At 46.8% G+C, this 25,298-nt stretch overlaps 1 protein-coding gene across 5 annotated transcripts in view; it reads right to left on the reverse strand.

Moving 5' to 3' along the window:
- The window catches only part of Sec10 (Exocyst complex component Sec10), a 408,207-nt gene that overhangs the window by 292,095 nt on the left and 90,814 nt on the right, over nucleotides 1-25,298 (reverse strand). For all 5 annotated transcript variants that reach the window (XR_012885431.1, XM_075870759.1, XM_075870760.1 and 2 more), the window contains exons 6-9: nucleotides 5,026-5,070; nucleotides 4,824-4,964; nucleotides 4,629-4,705; nucleotides 598-804 (exon numbers count right to left, since the gene is read on the reverse strand). Coding sequence is in view for 4 of the 5 variants with exons in the window: in XM_075870759.1 (XP_075726874.1) it covers nucleotides 598-804; nucleotides 4,629-4,705; nucleotides 4,824-4,964; nucleotides 5,026-5,070 (470 nt within the window). In the remaining variant the exon portion in view is untranslated. The remainder of the gene's footprint in view (nucleotides 1-597; nucleotides 805-4,628; nucleotides 4,706-4,823; nucleotides 4,965-5,025; nucleotides 5,071-25,298) is intronic.

Here is a 25,298-nt window from a genome sequence, read left to right on the forward strand (position 1 = left end):
GTGCAAGGTCACTTGGCACGTTGAATGCCAGCAACATGACGAATGTCATCATGGCTAGGGCGGACATCTTGTAAACACATGCCCAGCACGCACAGTACAGTGAAATATGTTTCAGCGCCTGTTTTTATAGTTGCAGGAAACTTCTGAGACCGCACAGCCTTAAGACTTTCCTGCCTGTGCCCGATGACACCATTTTGCTGCAGCTGGATCTTGGTGAAATTGCCAAGCGCTGCGAAAACTGGCACATGGGGGTAAACATCTCTAAAACAAACGTGATGACATCGACCAAGACCAATGTAGCCTATACTACTTGCTCTTACGCTATTACCTAAGTGGAAACCAAAGGAATCTGCACAGTAAAATATTGAGACATTCGCACAGAGCTGACATGACACCAGTACATTAATTACATGACTACGGAAGCTGCAAGACCCTCGGTTTTATGAGGCACTGCCAGTACTCCACAATCCAAGCAACAACTGTACCACTGCACGTAGGGTTTCTTGGCATGCAGATAATGTAGTGCAATCAAACTATCCTCACAGTATCATTTCCGATTAATTAAAACTATGTTTGCATAAACACCAAGGATCTTACCCGCCAAACTGAAACTGCCGCTTGTGGTGGTTCTTGGATTCATAGTACCTGTTGAGCACCGTGCAGCATTTGTCCCTCAGGTATTGCATCTCAATGGACAAGTAAGGGTCCAAATGCTTGGAGAAAATCTGGCGCGTCAACTTCTTCAGAAAAGCCGGGTCGTTTCCCATCTTGAACTTGGAAAGGTTGGAAGACAGCTGCATTGTTCTACCACAGGATATCAAGAACATGTATGAAACATCACCCGGGAGCTGATATGGGAGAGTACACTTTATCAAGTCTTTGAGTGACCTTACAGTGAGAGGTCACAAAGGGGATGCAAGAGGGTGGAAGCTGTGCCCTTCTGGAATTTCAGTTAATGTTTCTATGCAGAATAAGCTAAATAGCTTTATTAGTGTTTAAGTACAGTATATCCACATGAAATGACCTTTAGCATGACGAGCAAACTTTTTATACCAGTCATGTCACGGCAGTGAAAAGGAGAGTAAAAGGTAAAAACAGAGCAAACTAGAAGAAGTGAACGAAGACATAACGAACAGGGTGAGTGCTGAGCAGCATTTATCCTTTCTGTTATGTCTTCGTTCATCTCAGCCAGTGGACAACTCACGATCCCTATTGTTCTTCAATGACACAGAGTTTTGCACAACAACAGGATGTGCAAAGACATGACATGAATCTTGTTTTTGGTGCCCTGTGCAAATTATCCAATATTTGCCCAATAATAAACAAAGTAAAACCCGATTCGTGCACCAAGAAAAATACGGCACAGTACACTTAATGCAAAACAGTTATTGTCTAAAAAGTTCCTTTATCTAATAACAAGGTGTATGTACATAGAACGAATGGGGCGCTGCTACATTGAGAGGGTGCCAGGTCATAACTAACAGTAAACAATAATGCGAACAGGCATACGGTAGAACCCCACACTGAAAGTGCTGTCCAATTCCTAACGTGTCCAAATTTTTGGCACACTTTGGGGAGAGATTAGAAATGGGGATATTTGAGAAGTTAACAGTACGTTGTGTTGGGCTAGTTGGTACATATTAGGCTGAAATACGAATGGGGCACTGCTACCTCCTCCTCGCATTTTTTTTTGCGCAGGCTTGAGTGTGTTTGGTTTTTTCGACGTCTTTACATTAGGCATATCTGTTTGTTGCTGGTTTCCAGATTTCATGATTGCAATTATCGGTTATTACATCATAAAAATGTTCATGCCTGCACGTGCGGTGAATGAAATGGTCTGCACAAGTCCTCCAAGAGCCTATATATTGTGAATGCTTCATGAAAATAAACTTAGTTGTGAGTTGGCGCTCTTTCTGTCTCGTCTTTTTTTTTTTCTCTTTGTCAACCTTGCACCACGTATTTCATCCTGATATTTGAGGACATTTATCCCCTGCACATGCAAGAGACATGTGCACAGTTGCACATCAGAAGCACTTGTTCTTCATGTCATGAAAAAATGAGAAAAGAAACACACGGGAAAGAGCACTCAGAAATCCATTGGCTGATTTCAGCATGGCGCTTTCGGTCGTTACTGGGGAGTACTTGAAAAGTACTTCGGGCCATAGCAGGAGGTCACGACTGGTCCACGCATGCGCGCACGCTGAGAAGCCACGTATTCAAAAAAAGATAGAAGTGCTTGAGGTCACAAGGGCTGATTTGAGCATCGCGAGCTGCATAGCTGCTGTAGCAACTGCAAAGTGCTGCCACGTATCTGCATGCACGTTTGCAATCGCGAAAATAAAATAGAAAGGAAGTGTTCAAGGTCGTGACGTGCAGTGATCAAGAGACTCGTTTTCTTGCCTGCTTATGTAGCTGCTCCTTCCTGCATAGCTTTCAGCCGTAGCCCAAAAGGAGAGAGAAAGCTTTTGAAGTGAGCAGCAAACTCTGTTCATACTTGATGGACACTAAAAGTTTTAGCGGGAGACGATTCATGAGGCGGCAAGTTTTTTTTTTTTTAATGAAGCCACTCAATGATTAGTTGGAAAAGTGTTGCATTTAAAGGAATCACGAACTTGGTCTTGAAGAGAAAACATGTATTGTGGACACTGCCATGAACTGTTTGGCCAAATCTTGCAGTTGTGAATGAGAGTTCAGAAGTGAAGTTGCCACTTTCTCTGGTGCCCCCTATTCATACTAGGTCCTGTGCTTACTTGGGGTTCATACTGGGTCCTGTGCTTACTGTGCTTACACTCTGAGGGGCTGCAGGTTCCTGTGCCAACAACCGATAAGCATGTTATAGCCGACACAGGAATCAAATGCAATTCTTGTTATGGGGTGCCATATGCTGGTGCCACGCTATTACACAGTCTGCTAACGTTACACAGACACACGCAGGAATGAAAGAGAGCGATTCATTGAACATATGGACTCTTTCCTCCATTTTCAGCACACCCGTTGGACTGAGGTAAAGCGCCTGAAGCATGCAATAAATCCCTCTAACTCTGCTTGTTCTTGACAGAACTTTTTGAGGGAACTTGATGTAATTTGATGATCATTTAAAAAAGTCCTTTAGTAAAGTTTTATTCTGTCTCATGCATGCCATGACTATGTTGTAAACTTTGTGCAAGTCCAGCATAGCAAGTACTGAAGAGGCAGTGAGAGTACAGACCTATTTCATGTTTGTAAACAGTCGATGTATGTAGGTTTGTTGTAGCGACTTCGCGGAGCATCGGCTCTGCCCAGCCATCCCGGCACAGGCACTGCCACTCCCTATGATCATGTGACAAGCTGCGCAGCCGGTGGAAAAGCTGCCTGCGAGCCCAGCGCGCCAGGACACCTACCACATTTTTACAAGCGGTGGCCGCAACAAGAGATGTTGCAGTGGCTATAAGAGGGGCTCTGAAATGAACATGTGAGCCTTGTCGACGTATATCTTTGAGAACCTTACCAAAACATGAAGCAGCTTACGGCGGCAATGTGGCTCATTTGCGAAATGTCATTGCTACATCGGCAGTCTACGTCACACGTGTACATTTTAATTTGTTAACTAATGTAAGAATGACAGACCAAGGTCAAGAACAGACTCTAGGGCATGATATGCAAATTGGCAATGTAAAAATGCATCGCCATCAATCCTTACGATCACTTCTCCCATATAAGACATGTGCCGGCAACCCTTTCATCTGAAGTACGCTTACGGCATTGCTTCAACTACATGCTGTGTGCAGGTCCACGGCTCAAGCCGAGGTCGTGAAATGCGTACAGACTGTAAGCAGACTTCGCAAGTTTCCCAAGTGTTGTTTTTCTGTGAATTCTCAGACATGAAAATCTCGTGAAGCGCACCTTAGCCAGAACAGCCCTGTCCGAAACACATGTGTCAGGTGAGTCATCCACACATAATCAGAAAAAGCATAGTCGAAGTCATCTTTTTGTTTGCTGCTGTTTTAATGAACTGTGCTCACGCAAAAATAAACACCTGCACAATGACAGTGCGACACGGTTACTTCATGCGAATATAGCAAAATACTGTTGATGCGTCTGAACTTCTGCAGTTATATCAACAATAGCAATCATGAAAAATTCTTCGCGTATGGCAATCCTATCCACAAAGTTAGCGTGATTTGAGGTAAACATGCTCGATAGGCCTCCACACAAGGCTTATTATGAAAATTGCAGTGCGGCAAATTACAATGACAAATGCTTGATAAAACTACTCATTTTTGCTGGGTAAGCTGGTCTAAAATAACAGATGAAGCAGTGTCAAATGCAAGTTCTCGCATATTACAGCAGCAACTAATCTTCTTGCAACAATTTTGTAAACAAAAAAAACTAAACAAAAAAACTAAGTAAAGAAAAGAACACCCAGAATAACTTTCTTGTGCCTTCTCGCACAGATAATCGTGACAGCTCATCGTTACAACATCTTTTTTTCTTTGAACAATGATCAAAAGCACACGCAGCCTTAAAGGCAAGGCAGTAACTGCAGTAGGCACAATGGCTTTTGCCTAGCAGGCGAAACTGAATGCCTGACGACAGTGCCACCACATTCCCGTCATGTATGTCCGGTGGAATTCGTCTACATTGCTTACTTTGAGTAGAGCTCATACAGGGTCCGAAGGTATTTCTCTGGGTCACTGCGGTCACTCAGGTTCGACTGAATGTATTCCTGAAAAATAAAAGACTTTTCTTTAGACATTTCTTCCACCTAGCAAGGCATGGCTAATGTGAATTCTCATTGAAGCCTAAGGGTAAAATGAAGGCAAGCACAGAAAATGAAGTGTGACCTGCAGCTTCCCATTGTAGATGTTGGAGACAAACTTGCACATTACTTGCTCCGGGTTGGTAAAGACCTCTTCAATTACTTGCTCACTCCGTTCACAAAGAGGCACTATGTTGGAGAACATGTCCTTCTTCATGAATGCACCCTGTGGATTAGGATCAGGTTAAACACACCGTGCCACCCCCACTGGCTGCTCAACTTCTTACCATTTGGCTCTCGTCAATAAATGTGTCAATGCAGTTAGCATAGCCCTAAAGAAAAAGAAAGGCCTTTTCAGTGACCACACAAACAAATTGATTTCTTCCACAAGAAACTATTACCTGAAAACAAATGCTTCTCACAGACGGCTATTAGAAACAACTCTAGACAGCAATTGTAAACGCATTGTTTTCTTATAGAATACCTCAATTCAGTGAAATGAATTTTTTTATACTACCAAGTCTGATCACCTTAATACAATGGATAAGGCACCAATCATCATCTTTATCAGTGAAAAGGTACCATGTTCATACCTGAAAATTAAAAGGGCTAAGATGACAGGTACGAGAATTGATTGATATGTGGGGTTCAACGTCCCAAAACCACCCTATGATTATCAGAGACGCCGTAGTGGAGGGCTCCGGAAATTTCGATTACCTGGGGTTCTTTGACGTGCACCCAAATCTGAGCACACGGGCCTACAACATTTCCGCCTCCATCGGAAATGCAGCTGCCGCAGCCGGGATTCAAACCCGCGACCTGCGGGTCAGCAGCCGAGTACCTTAGCCAATAGACCACCGCGGCGGGGCAACAGGTACGAGAAAAGGCACAACACAAGTAATTACAAATGAAGCTCTATTGCTTCAAAAGGAAATGTAAACACAAACCCGATTCTAGCGTATTATCCTTGCATGTTTGCTGAATTATTTGCCTTTATTTTGCTTGGCACCAAAAAAATCGTGCCAAATAAAATGGTGGGGGTCTCAATTGCAACGCCAACATCAGCGTTGCGGTCTTATAGTGGCTTAGAGAGGCCGAACACACGAGGATAAGGTTTCCCACTAAGGTGAGTCTCAAAGTATCAACACAACTAGCAGAATCTATTTCCATCAAAACAACTCGAGTATGCCTTCCTGGGACACACCTGAACGGATGGGACGGCACAGCTGGCTGCCGCAAAAGCGCAAGTCAAAGCTCTGCTCACTGCTAGATTCTTTGGACAGGAACGCCAAACCGCGTCTGGCCCCTTTTTATTGTGATAGCAATTATATGGGCAGTCTAGGCTGTTTTTTTTTTCCCGTCGCCGCCGCCGTCATTCAATCTATATGTATACGTATATGTGTATGTGTGTATATATATATATATATATATATATATATATATATATATCAACAATCAAGAAAGAAAAGAAGCCGCCCACACTCTGCGCCCAACTTGGCATGTTGCGCGCTTATCTTTGACTGGTTGAGCATACAATTTCGGGGTTCTGTCAGTAACGTTGTCGCCATACATGACCGTGTCAAGAGCGACCGCGGATTCGTCCACAGCTGTTGTGGCAACGACAATCACACGTACTATAGAAGACAGTGCATGCGCTAGTCGCACGCGTACTTTCGAAGCTTCGAGTACACTGCTCTCGGCATTTGTTTGACGGTTTCTGTAGTAAAGTTCGTATCACCCACCGCGATTAGAAAATGTGAACATTCGAATTTAGGCCCAATAGAAGTAGTGGAATTTGATTAGAGAATTTCCCGAATTCGCATCTGCCATGCTTTCGCATCACTGAGATGCGAAACCTCGCAAGCATAAACATCAGCGTTGCGGTCTTACAATGGCTTCAAGTGGCCGAACACACGAGGGTAGGATTTCCCAACTAAGGTGAGAGTGTCAAAGCGAGCGCAAATACTGCCGAAATTCCACATCATCAAAACTAGCAAAATCCTTTCTGTCAAAAGAACTAGCGTATGTCTTCCAGAGATGCAGGTGAATGAAGGGGATGGATCAGCTGGCTGCCGCAAAAGCATGGGTCAAAGTTTTGTTACGTTACTAGATTCATTGGACAGAAATGCTTAAGTGCTTCACGCCTATTTTATGTCTTTATTGCCTTAAACCTACCCCTGCACTAGCCCCTTGCCCTCACAGCTCGTAGATCACTATCACGGCTGTCTTGTGACTGGTGCCACGCGAGCGTGCCGGAGCACGAGCGGCTCGTGCCCGCGGAGAGAGACGATAAGCACAACAGCTGCTCAGCTAACGAAAAAGGCCCCCCCCACTTTATTCGGGGCAGAATATATACAATCTCAGGGGCGCCACATGCTAGTGGCAGCCGAACTAAATGACTGAAGGGTGGCGACCTCTACATCTCCCCCCTTGAAGACCAGGCGGAAGACTGAGGACGCCAGACACCGCGCATCACAAGTTCAGGCGGTTCGGAGGCACAACACGGCGGCCACTATGTGTTCGTGTCACACCATCACTGCGGTCACTGTCTGCAGGGGGCAGTCCAAGGGAATTGGGTGGTTGCACTGTAGTAGTTCGCTGGGGTTCCAGAGGGGGCAGTGTTCGCTGTGGCTCCTGCTCCTCAGACGGCGGTGGTTCCACCCTTGGCGCAGGAGGTGCAAAAGGCACTAGGTGACGCCGGTTGCGTTGTAGGACGCCACCCTGCTCCGTTTCCACGACATAACTTCGTGGTCGGCGTGCTGGGCTAAGCACTGTAGCTTTGACCTGATCAGGTCGTACCCAGACACACTGGCCTGTTCGGAGCGATGACAGATCTTGAGCTCTGTGATGCCTGTTAAAGTCAGCGGCCTGTTTCTGCTTGTAGGCTGCATCTTTTCTCCTCACGTCTTTCCTCGACGGCCAGTGAGGACATAACTGGGAGTCCTATTTCGGCACTTTGGTTCGGAGTTGTCGTCCCATCAAGAGCTGGGCCGGGCTGAAGCCATCGACTCCGGGGGTGTCCCGGTAGCTGAGCAAGGCCAGATGAGGGTCTGTTGCTTTGCGAAACAACTCCTTGATGGTCCTGACCATTCTCTCCGCCTCTCCGTTCGATTGCGCATAGTGCGGGCTGCTGGTGACGTGGTCAAAGCCGTAAGATGCCGCCAATGCTGCAAACTCGCGTGAAGAGAACGGTGGACCGATGTCTGATCTGACTTCTCGCGGAATCCCATGCCAGGCAAAGACGCTTTTGAGAACGTCGATGACTGCCTGAGCCATTGTGCTCCTCAAGGTTACAACTTCAGGGTACCTGCAGTGGTAGTCCACCACCAAGATGAATGTCTGGCTGCGGAGGTGGAACAGGTCCATGCCGACAAGTTTCCAGGGACGTCCAGGTAGGACCGTGGAGACCAGGGGCTCTGCAAGGTTCACCCGAGTGGAAGCACATACCTCGCAGTTAGTTACCAGAGAGGTAATGTCTGCCGAAATGCCAGGCCACCAAATGGACTCTCGAGTGAGAGCTTTCGTCCTGTTTATGCCTTGGTGTCCTTCGTGCAACAGCGTCAAAACAGCCGGCCGAAGAGAATGCGGGATGACCATCCTGGCGCCTTTAAGTAGAACACCGTCGCAGACAGAGAGCTCATCTGCTGCTGAGGCATACTAGGAGAGGTGCAGTGGCAGTTTGGACTTCTGTGGCCAACCATTCTGGCAGAAGGAGGTGAGGGCTCTGCATTCGCCATCGGACTCTTGTGCTTGTTGCACGTCCTCTGGGCTTAGTGGCAAGGCTTCTGACATGCCGCTGACCACTTGAGCTACAAACAATTCCACGGTGTCCAGGGGGAGGGACGCCTTTTGGGTGATGTGTGACAAGGTATCTGCCGTAGCTAACAGCTTTCCTGGCACGTGGAGCATTTGGAACTGGTATCGCATGGTCTTTAACCTGAGTCTCTGTATGCGAGGCGGCAGCATGTCCAGCTCCATCTTGCCGAGGAGAGAAACGAGTGGTAGGTGATCTGTCTCAACATCAAAGGTGATGCCGCGGACGAATTCGTCAAACCGTTGGATAGCCCATGTTGTTGCCAACGCTTCCTTTTCTGTCTGGCTGTAACACTGCTCTGTCTCGGTCATTGATCTCGAAGCAAACGCAACTGGGCGGCGCTCTCCAGAGAGCTGTGTCTGCAGCAAGACTGCGCCCAGTCCGAATGAGCTTGCGTCAGCCGAAACTGTGGTGGCGTATGATGGATGGTACTTGGCCATGCAACGGTCTGATGTCAGGAGTTCTTGATTTTCTCGAATGCAGCATTTTGTTCCTGCTGCCACACCCAAGTCGCAGACTTGTTTAGAAGTGCTCTGATGGGAGCTGTGACCTCTGAGATGCAAGGCAAAAACCGGGCAAGATGGTTCACCATTCCAAGCAGTCGCCGAACACCTGCGATGTCGGTTGGAGCCTCCATGGCTTTGATTGCTTCGACCTTGTCTGGACTTGGCCTGATGCCTTGTGCTGAAACGATGACTCCTAGGAAGGAGACTTCGGAGACACCAAAACGACACTTGTCTTGGTTCAACGTGATGCTTGCTTTTGCAAGACGAGACAGCACCTGGTTCAGTCTGGCATCGTGCTCCTCGCGGGTGCGCCCAAAGACCAGAATGTCGTCTATCATATTGGCGACTCCTTCCTGGCCCTCCAGGATCCTGGCCATCTGTTTTTGGAAGTACTCCGGCGCGGAGGTGATGCCAAAGGGGAGCCGGCAGAAGCAGTATCGGCCAGATGGGGTGATGAACGTTGTGAGCTCTTGGGAGTCTGCAGATAGTTTAACCTGATGAAAACTGGCTGTTGCATCCAGCTTGGAGAAAACTGACAGCGATTTCGTACATGGCGGCTGGGGCAAACGGCAGTTCTGTTTTTAATTTGCATGTGCTAGCAGCGCTTGTGCTTTCAAAACTAAATTTATTTTTTTTTCTATCTATGATCGCATCTACTGCCGTTTTTCGGAAGTGTTTGCCAAAAATGTCACTTTGAATGGTTGGGCATTGGGCACGAGCCAACTTTCAGAGTTCTGTTTACATAGTCGCCATACATGATCGTGTCAAGAGCGATCGTGGTTTTGTCCACAGCCGTTGTGGCGATTGACAACCACACACGTAGAAAATGGTGCATGTGCTGGCCGTGCGAGTAGTACTTTCAAAACTTTGAGCACGCTGTTATCGGGCTTAGTTCAACCATTTTGGTATTAAAGTCCATATCACCTGTTGCAATAAAAAAAAGTAGTATCGTACAGCGCGTCCAACGCACGATACTTCATTTCGGCGACGAGGATGGGATCTAATCCCAGCAGTGAGGTGCCTTTTTCCGTGACGTAGAAGAGAATCGTGGCACAGTTGCCGTTGTACGAGACTGTTGCCTTGAAATAGCTATGACCATTTGTGGCTTGCTCTGAGTAATTCTGTAGAACGAGGTGCGAAGGTAGCAACCTGACATGCAAAAAGTTCATTATAATCTTAGACGTTGAGCCATGACACAGCTGCCCCCCAGTGTCGATGAGCATGTTGAAAGTGGATCCATTGATCCGCACGGGAAGATGAAGAAGTCCAATAGTCGTGACCGTTTCGTCCACTTGCAGGACAGTAACTGTATTGGTCACCGTCCATGTGCCTTGATGACCGGTCGACTCTGTAGTAGTGCGGCAGACCCGCGCGAAGTGTCCACAACGTCCGCGCCGCACACATGTCTGGCTCCTGGCAGGGCAAGCGGCGGAGTTGGCCCAATGTCGCGTCGAGCTGCAGCGGTAACAAGCACCTGCGCGAGCTTGCGGCAAAGCTGGAGAGGACAACAGCGGAGGGCGAGGCTTTGCACAAAAGAGAAGTCCCGCCGGCGCCATTTTGCAGCGAAGCTTGGAGAAGACGGCCACCAGTATGCCTGGCATCTTGAATAATCCAGCGAGCTGAGCCGTCATATTGAATTGGATGCGACGACACGGCGTCGACTTGTGCTCCAAATAGCAGTAGCAATGCGCGGTCGACGCGCTCCTCGTCCCTCGCTACGTCGAGTGCCTTCTGTATCAAGACGTCCTTGCCCACCTTAAAAAAATGCTTTGTAAGTGCGGCGACGCGTTGCCAGAGACAGTCTGGTCGAAAGCGAAGATATCGCCCGCCGCGCTGAATTCACAAAGTTTGGCTACTCGGTGTACATCATGAATGAATTCCACTGCCAACTGGTCTGGTCCCTGACGCAGAGCTTTGAAGTGAGCGCACAGACACGCCGCATCCGATTGAGGGTCAAAGATTTTATTAAGCACCACGAGGGCTGCGTCGTACACATTCGGCGTTGTCTCCTGAGTTGGTCGGTCGGCTCCCGGCTGCTGCTCATCTTCAGTGGCATGCAGGTAAGTGTTGAGTCCCTCGACGCCCGAGGCGTTAGGAGCAGCGTCTTCTTGTGCTCCGGCGTGGCGTCCCTGACAGCGGCGCCGATGTAGACCTGTAACACAGGACGCCATTGCCTTCATGGAATAGGCGGTACACCAGGACACTGAAAAAAAAAAGAGGCGGAGGGATAGCCGCATTCATGTTTGCCGAAGAGAGCGCCGAGAAGGCAGTTTAGGAGAGACGCGCTCGTCGATAGGCCTCGTGAACGAACTGGCTGGGAAGTGTAGAAAAGTAGGAATCGAGCAGAAGATACAGTACTGGTGGGACAGCTTGCACAGGTGCTGAGTCGACAGCACGAGGGAGAAGGCTGGATGCCCACCTTATCGCCCGATGCTCGTGGATTGCAGATCTTCATCGCCGAAATGTATCGTGCGGCACGTCCGCCACACGATACTACAAAAAGTGTTCTCAACATTCGATTTTTGGCACACAGTGGAATTTCACTGGGGAATTTCGTGAATTCGTATCTGTCTGTTTTGCATCTCTGCGATGGGTCCGCAAGAAAGTCTGGATCGGATTGGCCTGCATTTTTGTCAATGCAACCAGATCACGTATAGAAATATCGATTTCCGGGAGATTATGTTAACCATACAAACTTGACAAATGGTCCAAATCTGGGAGACTTGGCAGGTATGCACCTAGTATACTCACGATCCATCGTCATTAGCAATCACCCCTGAGATCCGTGACACATGTCACTGTTCAGCAACATAGGAAATAGACGCACATTAGGGGTGCGCAAATATTTAAAAATTTAGAGCAACGAATCGAAGAGCTTTCTATCCTATTCGATACTTGAACTATTTGAATAGTGCATATTCCAATAACCGGATACTTTTTTTTAATACTTTTTGAATAATCAGAAGTGGTGGGAGAATCCCAAAGGCAGAACCTGTTGAAAGAGCGAAGGATTATTTTTTTCATTTTAATTGGTGAATTGCAAATATGTATGCAGTTCAAGCTTTTACAGTTCTATCAAATGATGATGATTAGTAGAATTTTGTGGCTCAAGGACTATGAGTGGCCAAAGAGCACCATGCCTCTTGTGTGGTGGTGGCAATCATTGATAAATGACAGGGCATGTTAAGCCTGCAGGAAGGCCTGAAATCACGCTGTGAGGGTACAGACACTCCCTTGTAAAGTTGTTTGCACCACGTGGCACACGTGTCGCGCCCAAAAGCCGTATTTTGGGTTACAACCATCGGGTGGTAGGCGGCGTTGTGTTCGCGAAAGTTGGCCACCACTATCGTCATCATCATAATGGAGTAGCGCCGGGGGTGACCCCTGGTTGAAGCAGGCCTTGGTGGCGGGCGAGAGTTGAGAGAGTCTCTTCTGCACGTGGCGGTTGCCGCGAACGGTTGTCTCTAGCGTGGGTCCTTAGCGCGTGGTACCGCGGCCTGCGCGCCGAGAGGCCCAAGTGGCAAGTCAAGCATTGGCGACGCTGTTTTTGGTATGTTATTGTGTGTTTGTCATGTTATTGTGTTTGGCATGTGTTTGAGTGTATGATAATTTTGTGTAATGATGACTTAGCATGTTGATAACGATTGATGTATCAATCGGCAGACAATATCGTCATTTAAAAGTAGTTAAATAAATGTGTGTGTTCTTTGGTTTGTACCGACAGGATCAACTGTGTCTTTTCACTCCAAGAGCGTGGCGCTCGCTCGCCAATTGGATACCCCACCCTGGCTGCCCAACGTGAAACTCTTGGAGTATCGGGCGACAGTTTTTGGGGTTCAATACAAGCTTTTGATAGAGCCAGGGTAGAGTAGGCCTAGGGGGACTTCTTTGCTAGCGTCGGCAACGTGCTTTCTTGAGAAGCGAGGAGATTGGTTTTCTAGCGTGTTTGAATATGTCGGCAGGTTGAGTTGTTATTTCTTTGCTTGCAAGTGTTCTTTTTTTGTTGGTGTTAGTTTTCAAAATTGTTGTTGAATAGGGATGAGAGCCATGCAGTCTGCATCCTGGGGTGAGCAAGGCCCAGAGCACATGGTTTGTAGGCCAAGCCCGAAGCGAGTGAGTACAGAAGCCTCGTGGGTGGTCCGACTTTCTGTAAATAGCTTCTTCTATCTCTTTGGACTCGGGGAGCCGGGCGTCGTTGCTGTCTTGTATTGCGGCTCGACGCCGGGGCATCGTGACACCGCCCGGGGTGGTGGATGCCGATCACTCGGTAAGCTGCTATGTGCAGCGAGCGATAGGGGCACCTCACAGAGTGGATGTCTCCTCGTGGCTGCTTCTTCTATGCCTAGGCTGAGTGCCGTGTGGATACCAGTTGTTGCCGAGCGACTCATTAGGCCTAAGGCTCTGCACAGCCGCCTGTCGAACGTGGCACAACTAGGTGGATTGTGGCGTTGAGGTGTTGCGCTCTGCTTCCCTCATCTTTTTTTTTATCTTGCGATGCACGAGTTAGCAAAAAGTGATTTTTGTTTTACTCTCACAGCACTTCTGGCGAATGTTTATGTAAAAGTTCTAGTACATCATCGAGGTTATTGAGCAGTCCTCCAACGTTCCACTGTAGAATTGTGTCTCCATATTAATGCACTTTGATGCTGTTGGTACAAAAGTGTTGCCTTAGGATACAAGGCTTTTCGAGAACCCTGTAATGCGAAGTTTTTTTTTTTTTTTTAGTGTGCTGCGAAGAGCCGCGCCTGTCCTTCGGCATCTCAGGCCCCAGAGGAGTGCGACTTGTATCCATCACCTCATCTGAGGTGGCAAACAGAGCCTATTCGGCAGGATACTCTCTGTGACCCTTGTCCAAAGCACTGACACTTGAAGCAACAAGGACTTGGTATGTATGTCCTGTAACATTCAAAACAGCGTAAACTACAGGACAAAATCTTGCCACCATGCCTTTGTACATGGTGGCAAGATTCTCACATGGGGACGATTGTGAAACTTGTTTGGGTAACTTTTTGTATGTTTTCATTTTATGCTGTTTTTAATAAACTTGTCAGTTGTGAATAAGCATTGCAGGTGCCTACGACTGGTCCTGCAGTTGTGCTGCTTTAAATAAATTAGAACCATACCAACTAGCCCAGCTGTCGACCTTGCTTCTGTATATACGGTCCCGGACAAAGCTTACAGTAGCTGGTTTCGATTGATTCAGGGAGGTTGCTGGTTCCAAATGTTATGAATATGTGCTGGGTTGAGATTTGTTTATCATTTCCACCTAATTATGATACTTTGTACTTTGACAATGTTCTAGTCTTGCCATCATCCTTGGAGGAATTCCCTCTCACTGAGTTCAAGAAGGTTGTCATCAGAGATGACGCCATGCAGTGTATTCATGAATATATGTGGACTCACCGACACTGGGATGTCACCAAAAGCTACTATTTCTGACAGTTTATTGTACTGGAGATAGTCACGGACTTCCAGAAGATCACCGCTTCCCATCTTAGTTAATTTGTAACATGGGCCGATCGCCTCCAAGAGATACTTTGACATGAGGAATGATGAGATTGTTCGGAAAGTTTTTGATTAATGTTGGCTCTGTATGCTGTGGTATTTTCAAAAAGATTCCTTGGTAAAGATAAAAGTAAAATTCTCATCCGTGTGCCACCTTTTCATGCGGCAGGGAGCGGACGAAAAAAGTTTGCCATATATAAACTATTTCAATTCAGAGGGGATGGTGGCCCAAACCACAGAGCCCAACAAGAGGACGCTACAAGGTAGGTCACTTGAAGTCACCAGCCATGCATCCTTGCTATAACCAAATATAAGAACCAAAGGTAGGGCAACTTTACATAGGTAGCCCTCGCTGCCAGGAAGACTACAAATCAATGAAGAAGAGTAGGAGACAGGACAGATAAAAAGTGAATGAGAAAGACGAAAATGTGGGGAAAGATAGAGATAGGAAAAGGTGACTGCTGATTTCCCCTGGGTGTGTCAGCCCAGGGGTGCAGTCTATGTGAAGCCGGGGCCAAAAGAGTGTGTTGCCTCTGCCAGGGGTCCTAGGTCCAGTCACCTGGTGTCCCCTCATTCCCTAGAACCCCTTTTCACCAGTTACGGCTAAGCCTCGCATGGTGAGTTGTGGGAGGGGGCTACAACTAGAGCACTGCATGGGCCGATATCTTTGGCCCGAGCTCGGCCCAGCTTGCAGAAATATAAAAGGCTTCCAACAACTCGCAAACCGTTGGAAGCCTTTTATATTTCTGCAGGAGACAATGCTTGTGTTAGTGACACATCAATTTGCTTATTTGATAGTCGGCGTATATTTCTACGCGGCTTCTTGTAGGCTGTTTGGTTTTGACCATGTGACTATGTTTTCTCGCAAGTATATATTTGAAGGTTCACGAACAATAAAATTCAGTTCAAAGCTTGTGCTTGTCTCTGTTCCATCTTTTCAGTGTCCTTGTCTTTTATTTGCGTATACCAGTTGTCAGTTTTAGTGAGGGTAAGATCGTTTGTCTAATACGACTCGCTGGTCATGACATACATAATGTGACAATTTTCTCGCATACGTCGTGAAACACTATGCAAAGAACGGTGGCACATAACTAGGAGCGAATATGAGCCTGTGGTATGCAGGTATGTGCCACGGGTTTTTGACAGTTTACCCAAGAACGGCGAGGACACAGTCAGTCAGTCAGTCAAGAACTTTATTAAATGGTCCTGAGGAGTTTAAGCCCCCAGGGTTTCCACAAGGGACACTCTAGCAGCTGCTACTGTAGACGACGCCCGAGTCGGGGAAAGAACATGGTGGCGTTCCGCCAGTCCTTGGACCCTCTGGACTGCCTTTTGTTGGTTTCTGAGATTGGGGCTCCTGAGTGCCTCCTCTCATGTAGAAAACATATTGAAGATGGAGCTCGGAGGCGAGGAAGAAGAAGTGGCCAGCGGCACGCTCTGTATATATTTTTTTATTCTCGTTCTGTTGACAATAAACCAAAGACATATCGGTTCTGCGGTCTCTCTGAGGACAGACGCAAAGACTTCAACCCCATTCGCAACAATGAGTTGAAGAACGAAGCAGCGGCGTTTGGCTCAAGGATGAACCGTCGAGGGAAGGACCACGACCGACGACTGTTGGCGACGCACATAAACTGGCAAGAGCTCCTACAACACGTTTTAAGCATGAATAAAGAAGTCCTATCGAAGAAGCGGAAGACGCTTCGAGCAAATGTGACAACGCTTACGAGCGAAATCGATAAGAAGATAGAAGAAGACATCAATCGAGCGCAACTTATGACGCTTCTAAACCAGATAAAGAGAGTGTCACAGACGCTAAGACAAGTTAACGAACAGATTGAACTGTTCATTAAAGAAGACGACACGGAGGCAGAATTTGAAAAAGTTTTGCATTATGAGATGAAGATCGTCGCTGCAACGACGAAAATTGAGGACCAATTACACGAGTTAGAACAAGCGACGCAACTGACTACGAGAATAATCACAGAACAGGCGAGTTCAGAGCAAGGGAAAAAAACAGCACGGCCAAGGTTTTGGCATCAGTTTGAGACATCGGTGCATAACAGAATGAACATGCCGAAGAATCAAAAATTTAATTACCTTCTTGCGTCTCTGAGCGGGGAGGCTGCGTCCCTTATAGAAGGTTTGCAGTTTTCTGATCAGAATTACGAGCATGCAGTCGCTCTTTTGAAAGAAACATTCAGACGATAAGATCATTTAAGAGAGACCTACATAAAAGAGCTAGCAAACGTGGAAGCAGTGAAGAGTCGTAAAGATGTACAGTTAAACCTCGTTATAACGAGACAGGCTATAACGAAATAATGGATATAATGAGCAAATCCTAATTCCCCTTGAACGTCTCCATACAAACCAATGTATTCAAAACCTCGTTTTAACGAGGCAAAATTTGCCTGTTATGGGATATAACGAACAAATTTTGTTAGGAAGTAAAATTTTGAGCCGATGTCATGACAGTGCACAACGCGAATTTGAGACGGCGCACAACGCGAGAACTGTATTTAGCAGTTCAAAACTCCTGCCACGCGCCCTCCAGCAACGCGGGCAAAGCAGACGGCACGCGCCGTTTCCGGAGGAGGGGTCGCTGCACGTGCGCCGCTTGGCTACCACCGACAGCGGAGCGCTCCGCAGCTCCGCGAACGTCTCGCCCTTTTCTTTTATGTCTTCTTATATTCTCCCTCTCCCCTTTCTCATGGCGCTGAGGCGCGCTTCCTAATCTTACATACACCCTTCCCCTTGAGTAACCGGTTCCTAGAGGGCAGCGCAAAAGAGCGCCCCTTCTGCCCCTTCCTCTTCACAGTCACTTTCTCTGCAAGTGTTGTCGCTCGCCGACGTGAGCCGCATTGCTTTTGCGTGCGCGTTTCTTCTCTTTTTCGACCGCTTACGCCTTATCTTTTATCGTGCTGCGCTCGTGATTCCAGCAACATGAATGCGCCAGGCGGGAAGCGAAAGCGCATAACGCTAGATCAGAAGGCGGCTATGATAAGAGTCGTCGAATCGGGGACCAAGAAAGGCAACGTGGCAAGAGACTTAGACGTATCGACGAGCACACTGTCAACCATCTTGAGCAAGCAGGAGTCCATCATCGACGCTGTTGCACGTGGCGTGAAAGGAAGCGCTAAGAGGATGAGGGCACCTGCCTTTGAAGCGGTCGAAAGGGCCTTTTTTAAATGGTTCTTGGACACGCGGGCCGTGAATCTGCCGGTGAGCGGCGCCTTACTGCAAGGAAAAGCGAGACTTTGCCTGCATCATGGGCTATGACAACTTCGTAGCAAGTTCGGGTTGGCTCCAACGCTTCAAGGAGCGCCACGACATGGTCGGGAGAGTGGTCTGCGGCGAATCGCAATCTGTCGACGAAGCAGAGGCTACCAAGTGGGCGAAAGAAAACATCGTGCGGCTGCTAGAAAAATACAGCGCGGAGGATATTTTTAATGCGGACGAAACCGCTCTCTTTTTCAAGATGTTGCCGCACAAGACGTTAGCCCTCAAAGGCGAGCCGAACCATGGCCGCAAGCAAAGTAAGCTGCGGATCACTGTGCTACTTTGTGCAAACATGACCGGATCTGAGAAGCTGCCAATTTTCGTAATTATTTTTCTGTTATTTTCGGTTATTTTGTTGCATACCATTGTGCGGCGGGATGCTATTTCGCCCGCTATTTTTTCGGGGTAAGTACAGTGCATAATATTTGCGGTAAATGCCCGCTACAGCTATAACGAAATATTGGTTATAACGAGCAAATAGCGGCGGCCCTCCGATTTCGTTATAACGAGGTTTAACTGTAGATGGGTTGAAGAAACTCTTCCAAAAGTTGCAAGTGAACACACGAGCGTTGAAGTCGTTAGGAGAGGGAATGGATAGTTATGCCACAGTGATAGTTCATGTTGTAAAATCAGTGCTACCGGTGGATATGAGGATTGAGATGGAGATAGAGAAAGGTGACAACAGACCAGTAACTACAGAATCTGACTCTGCGTCAAGAGACAGCACGAGCAGTTTGAAAGAAATTATGGAGTTTTTAAAGATATATATACGCAGCAGAGAGGAAACTTGACAGGAAAAATACGACGTGACCCAGTCACCGCACAGTATGAGTCGGACTAGAACATCTGCGCTTCAAAGCACCTCGATGAAAAAATGCATCTTTTGTGAGACGACTGGACACTACACGAAAGATTGCAGAAGAAGCATTAGTATGCAACAGAAGAAAGAAGCCTTGCAACGGGAACGAAGGTGCTTCAGATGCACCAGACCTCACCACACGGCGAAGATATGCCGCGCTAACGTACGCTGCAAAACATGCAAGGGAAGGCACGCGACATCCATGTGTCGACCACATACGCCTGCAGGAAAGTAAGCACAGCAGCAAAGCGGTGATAATGTTGAGCAAGTGCGTAAAAGCGCGCAACCTGACCGGTTAGACACGAGCAAGTCCTACAACATGCATGCAAAGCAGTCTGCTCAACACAAGTGCATACTACTGCAGACAGCCTTTCCGTGGACGGAGGGAGAAGACAGCGGGCGCTACACAAGGATTCTGCTGGACAATCGGAGCCAGAGGACATTCATCCTCAAAAGGCTGTCAAGAAAACTAGCGTGTGAAATGAAAAGATCTGAAAGAATTACCGTAGGATCATTTGGAAGAGGAGAGATGAAACTAGACATGAAAGTCGTTGAGGTCAGCGTGAGAAAGGACCACACATCGGAGCCAGTCACAATTGAGGCACTGGAGATAGAACTTGTATCCTGTGACGTCCTACCATCGCCACCGTTGACAGTACACGAAAGAGCAAGATTGATGGGAATTCGTTTGGCTGATAACAGTGAGAAGACGGACAAAGAAAGAAAAAATATGGAAACTTCAATAATTATTGGAGCAGATTATTACTGGACCGTAGTCACTGGTCGCATTCACAAGAGCCATCCAAAAGTAATGGCAATAGAAACGATGTTGGAATGGACGGTCCAAGGCCCTGTAGAACTTCATTGTGTGCCAATGAAATCATCGACGGTTATGGTATTCAAGGTCAGTTCCAAGTCGGACACGATTGTCGACGAACTGCAGCGATTCTGGGACTTGGAAAACATGGGCATCAAGGAGAAACCAGCAACAAAGATGAGCAATGACTATGAGCTGGAGTACGTGCGACAAACAATGGAGTACAAAGCAGGAAAATACCAAGTGCAGCAACCATGGAAGGAAAACGTAGCATTAGGCGACAACAACACCAGTGCAGAGAAGAGGCTTACCCAAGTAAAAAAGAAATTATACAGGGATAAAAATGACCTCCTAGCCTACGACAAAGCTATCCGAAAGTACTTCGAGCAAGAAATAGCAGAAATCGTCGAAGAAGATGCCGGATCAGATATACAGAACAAATTTGTATACTAAATGCCCCATCAAGTGGTAATTAAGAAGGACCGAACAACGACAAACATACGGATCGTCTTTGACGCATCATCAAGCCAGATTCCAGGCGAATCCTTGAATGACAACTTAGAAAATGGGCCAAACCTAAACCCGGACATCACAAGCTTGCTGATGAACTTTCGACATCACAAGATCACTATGTCAGCTGATGTGGAAAAAGCATTTTTGCAGATCAAGATACATGAAAATGACCGAGACCCACTGCGATTTATGTGGTGGGAAAGAATACCCAGTGAAGATATGCCAACATTGAAGATAACAACGTGGAGGATGACGAGGGTTACTTTCAGAACTGCACCAAGTAGCTTCCTTCTAGCGGCCACATTTCATCGACATTTCGATAAATTCGAAGCGAAATATCCAGCAGTTGTGGCGCAACTCCGGAAAGGAATATATGTCGATGACGTTTTACTAGGAGCCGACGAATACTCAACACTGACAAAGATATACAAAGAAGCAAGAGACATTCTTCGTAATACGGGAATGAATTTAAGAAAAAGGACTTCGAATGAAACCGAACTAAGAAAACTATTTAGTGAAGAAGATTATGATCTAGATCTAGGGATAAGAAAAGAGGGACAAATCAAGATTTTGGGACTGAAATGGAATTTCGTAGACGACGTGTTGAGCTTTCCCGACACTACATGGCGAAATGACAAGGACATGAGACAACTCTCAAAAAGACAGGTTTTGCAAGCCACGGCACGGCTATATGACCCTCTAGTTTTTTGACACCATTTTCAGTTAGAGCAAAAATATTGCTGCAAAAAATTTGGATGGAAAAACTGAAATGGGACGACCCGTTACTAAGCCAGCATCGATCAGCTTGGGAGGACTGGTCGGAGGAGCTTCAGCACTTAGACGACTTCACCGCTAACAGACGCTATGACAACAGGCAAGCTGAAGTAAAAGCATCGACTCTACACGTGTTCTCTGATGCAAGTCCAATGGCATAGAGAGCAGCAGCATACATTGTAACAGAATACTACGATGGAAGCAATCAAGCCAATTAGTCATAGCAAAAGGTAGTGTCGCTCCAATCAAAAAGATTACACTAGCAAGATTGAAGTTGTTGGCTGCCACAATATCAATCAGATTGGCCAGTCATATAACTGAGAATTTCATCAGGAAACTAAGGAGTGTGAAATTCTGGACTGACTCTCAAATTGTATCATGCTGGATAAAGTCAAACAAGATGAAAGATCTGTTTGTCCGCAACCGCGCAGCAGAAATCAAGAGCAAGTCCGACGAGAGTCAATGGGGCTATGCTAGAAGTGATGAAAATCCTGCGGATTTGATAATAAGAGGGATGAAGATGAAACGTTTGCTGAACAGTGAATTATGGTGGAAAGGCCCCACGTGGATCAAGAATGAAAAACGAAGGCCTGATTATGACATCACGCAAGAAGCCGACAGTGATGACAACAAAGACAACGAAAAGACCGTGGCAAGTTTAACTGCCACCACGAGTCAAGAAAAGATAATTGATGTGAACAGATTTGGATCATACAAGAAAGCGTTACGAGTTACAGCGTGGGTGATGCGTTATATAGGAAACCGACTAAAAGAAAGAAAAACAGGTTCGCTCACAGGAGAAGAATTGGATAAGGCAGAGTTTGTGCTGATAAAGCAGGAGCAGAAAACGTTACAAAATGCAGTGACGAATATATGACAACATGAATCTGTACGGCACGAACATCTTCGAAGATGATCAAGGTGTCCTAAGAGTAAAAAGGAGGCTTCAGTGGAGTGATTTGAGCTTTGATGAGAAGCATCCTATTGTTTTACCAAAAGAAAGTCACTTTTCAGAACTCCTAGTTCTGAACGCGCATCAAGTTACAATGCACAGTGGCGTTGCGGCAACATTGACACACCTAAGAATGAAGTTTTGGATTGTGCGTGCCCGACATATGGTGAAATATGTGATAAAGAAATGCACCACATGTAGGAGATTTAATTCTAGACCAATGGCACAAGAAATTTCACCACTACCAGCTGACAGGATAACACAAACGAGGCCATTCAACACAGTTGGTATAGACTTTGCTGGACCGCTAGATGCTCGAGAAAAGAAAGGCGACAAAATTACAAAGTTTTACATTGTGATATTTACGTGTGCAGTAACAAGAGCCATACATTTGGAGCTGGTCAAGAGGATGTCATCAGAAGCGTTTATACAAGCATTCCAAAGATTTGTAGCTAGAAGAGGATTGTGTACGACTATCTACAGTGATAGTGCAAGAGCGATCAAGAAATCTGAGAAAGATATGAACAAGATAATAAAGATGGAAGATGAAAAGGTGCAACAGTATACCAGTAACCTGAAAATAAAATGTAAGTTTATTGTAGAGTCAGCTCAATGGGGGGGGGGGGGGGGGGGTATCTTATGAAAGTGATGAGAAGCTTCAAGACGTCCATGGCAAAAACCATAGGTGCTCGACTTTTGGATGAAGAAGAACTACGGACTGTGGTTGTTGAACCAGAAGGAGTAATTAACAACTAGCCTCTTATGTGTATGATGATCCTAACGAGACACAACCCATCACACCGGCGGACGTCATAGGAGGCAGGCAAGCAATGAACAAGCAGAAAGAAAACAGACTCGGAGAATGCAGTTTGCTGAATTACTGGAGTGCAAGAAAACGGGCAATGATAACATGGTGGACCAGATGGAAAAAGGAGTACCTGAGGGAGCTTAAGTGTGCCAGCAGAAAAATAGAGGGTGACACAAATATACAAGAAGGAGATGTACTTCTGCTTGGAGAAGTGCAAAAAAGAACACAGTGGAAACTCTGCAAGGTCGAAAAGATTTTCCCAGACAAGAATGGAGTAGTGAGAACATGCTTGCTTCGTACACCTGAAGGCAAATTAGTCAAGAGGCCGACTCAACTGTTGTATTCGTTCAAAGGTTGCTTCGGTTGAATCTGGCCGGCGGGAAGATGTAGAAAACAGATTGAAGATGGAGATCAAAGGCAAGGAAGAAGTGGCCAGGGGCACGCTCTGAATATTTTTTTTTATTCTCGTTCTGTCAACAATAAACCGAAGACGTATCGGTTCTGCGGTCTCTCTGGTTTTCTGAAACATCCCAGTCGGACTCACCGGTGAGAGGTCCACCAAGTAACGCAAGACATCGCCAGAGCTTGTGTTCCAGTGAACAGTACACTTCTGAGCAGTCTGGGCATTGTGAATCTACGTCTGAGTTGTAACGGCTGGGTCGGCCCCATGATGGGTACGACTTCGTCTGTAGCATGCGAAAAGCTACCTCTTGCGTGTATTCGAGCTTTGCATGTGGTAAAGGGTATTGGCTTCTATAGTTTTGGTAGTATGAGGTAATTTCGTTAAAGGTGAGTAAAGGATCATTAAACTGTACGTCTGGGCCCAGCTCTTCAGTGGCTGATTGATCATTGCGGCAAATCAGTTGTCGCGCTCGATAATGAGCCATTTCATTGAGGTTTTTTACCTGTGAGTGGACCTCTTTGCTCATGTGGCCAGGAAACCAAGAGAGGTAGTGCAAGCCCATGCATCACTTGGGCTGTGGCCCAGACTACGGCCCAAGTGACCCGCCTCTCCTTCTCCAAGGCAGGCCGCCAACTTTTAAGCGAAGCTGGCATGCTGCACATCCCTATCTTGAACGCGCAGTAACCCTCCCCAGAGCTGTCCGCGCTACCTAGATGGTAAACCCATTTCCGCGAAAAGTTCCCCCGCAACACTACAAAGGCAGACGCCCGGCCCATGCTCGCGCGATCCTCAACTGTACCGCTGCGATTCACAAATCTACCGTCTTTGTCGACGCGGCGCCGTACTGTAATTCCTCCATTTTCGCATTACCGGTAGTAGATGGCGACAGTGCCCAAAGCTCAGCCGCCTCGGTTAGGCTGCCAATGAGCGTCGTAGCCGAGCAGGTTGCTATAGCTTTAGCGATGGTCGACCTTTCACACACCCATGTCTTCACAGGCTCTCGCGCCGCCATTCGGGCTTACGAAAGTGGCAACATCGCTTGAGAAGCAGCCCACATTCTACAAACACGCGAGAACACACATGGATAATTTTAACGCTTGATAAAAAAACGGACAACGGCAGCATTGACCGTACGAATGCAATGAATAAATGTCAGTGTCCCAGCAGGAATCAAACCCTAGCGTTCTGTGTGGCAATTGAGAAGTCTACCACAGAGCCACACCAGGCCTTAGATATACTTTTTAAATAGACCCTAATGTTCCTGTAATGTCACTTGTGGCTGCACTACTAGCTATCCAATTTTATAAACATTACATATGTGCTCCTATGATACAGCTGTCATGTCGGGTTAGCGTAAATTGTAGTTAGGCACCATCCGCTGAAGTTAATTTGTGTACCATCGCTGAAGTTAATTTGTGTTAAAGTGTTGAGGGCTACCATGCTCTCTTGCACAAGTGCAAACACCAGCGCTAAATATAACCTTACCACTCCTGGTGTTGCTAATAATCATGTTGCTGTTGATATCGTTACACAACTGTTAACAACTGGTAATATAAAACATATGGAGCTGTAAGAGGTAAACAGCGCGAAACACAATGATAGAGAAATAGAAAGACACAAGACGAGCGCTGCGCTCGTTTTGTCTAGTGTCTACAGTCAAACCTCAATATATCGAACACGGATATATCGAATTATTGCCTATATCGAATTATTGCCTATATGAGTGGGCATGGCGATGTGAAATCAACTATGCTCACCAAGCCCGTCCCGTTTATTGCCCAGGTGCTGCTGATCGGTGGCATGTTGTCTGGCTCCGCTGGACAGCCCCCATCGCCCCCGTTCCCTGGCTCAGCCTTCTTCTGGCTACCCGCTTCGCGCATGCCTGCTTCATCCTCCCCCCGAATCGAAGCAACTTTTGATCACCTGGCCTATCAACCGTGTGAAAACTATGTGACGCTTCGGTCGACTACGTCACCAACGACAGCAGCTATAAAGCATGGTCTCCAACGCTTCTACTTCAGTGGGCATGGCGATGTGAAATCAACTATGCTCACCAAGCCCGTCCCGTTTATTGCCCAGGTTGGTAGTTCCTACTGCTCGGTACGATCTAACAACAGGTTCCTTGTTATCCTGCCGTGCCCACGGACAGGTATGACTATGGTTTACGACTGCCTTCTGGTTTGTAAACTCTTGCTCTGCGGAGATATTGAGACTAACCCTGGCCCGCATGCTGATACTTTAAAGCTCATTCTAGAAGGAAAGGAAAAAATCTTTAACTCGATATCTGAATTGAATGCACAGTTGCTTGCTTCAAACGAAGCTATAGCCGC

This window comes from Rhipicephalus microplus, chromosome 8 (assembly GCF_043290135.1).
Source record: "Rhipicephalus microplus isolate Deutch F79 chromosome 8, USDA_Rmic, whole genome shotgun sequence".
Taxonomy (NCBI): domain Eukaryota; kingdom Metazoa; phylum Arthropoda; class Arachnida; order Ixodida; family Ixodidae; genus Rhipicephalus; species Rhipicephalus microplus.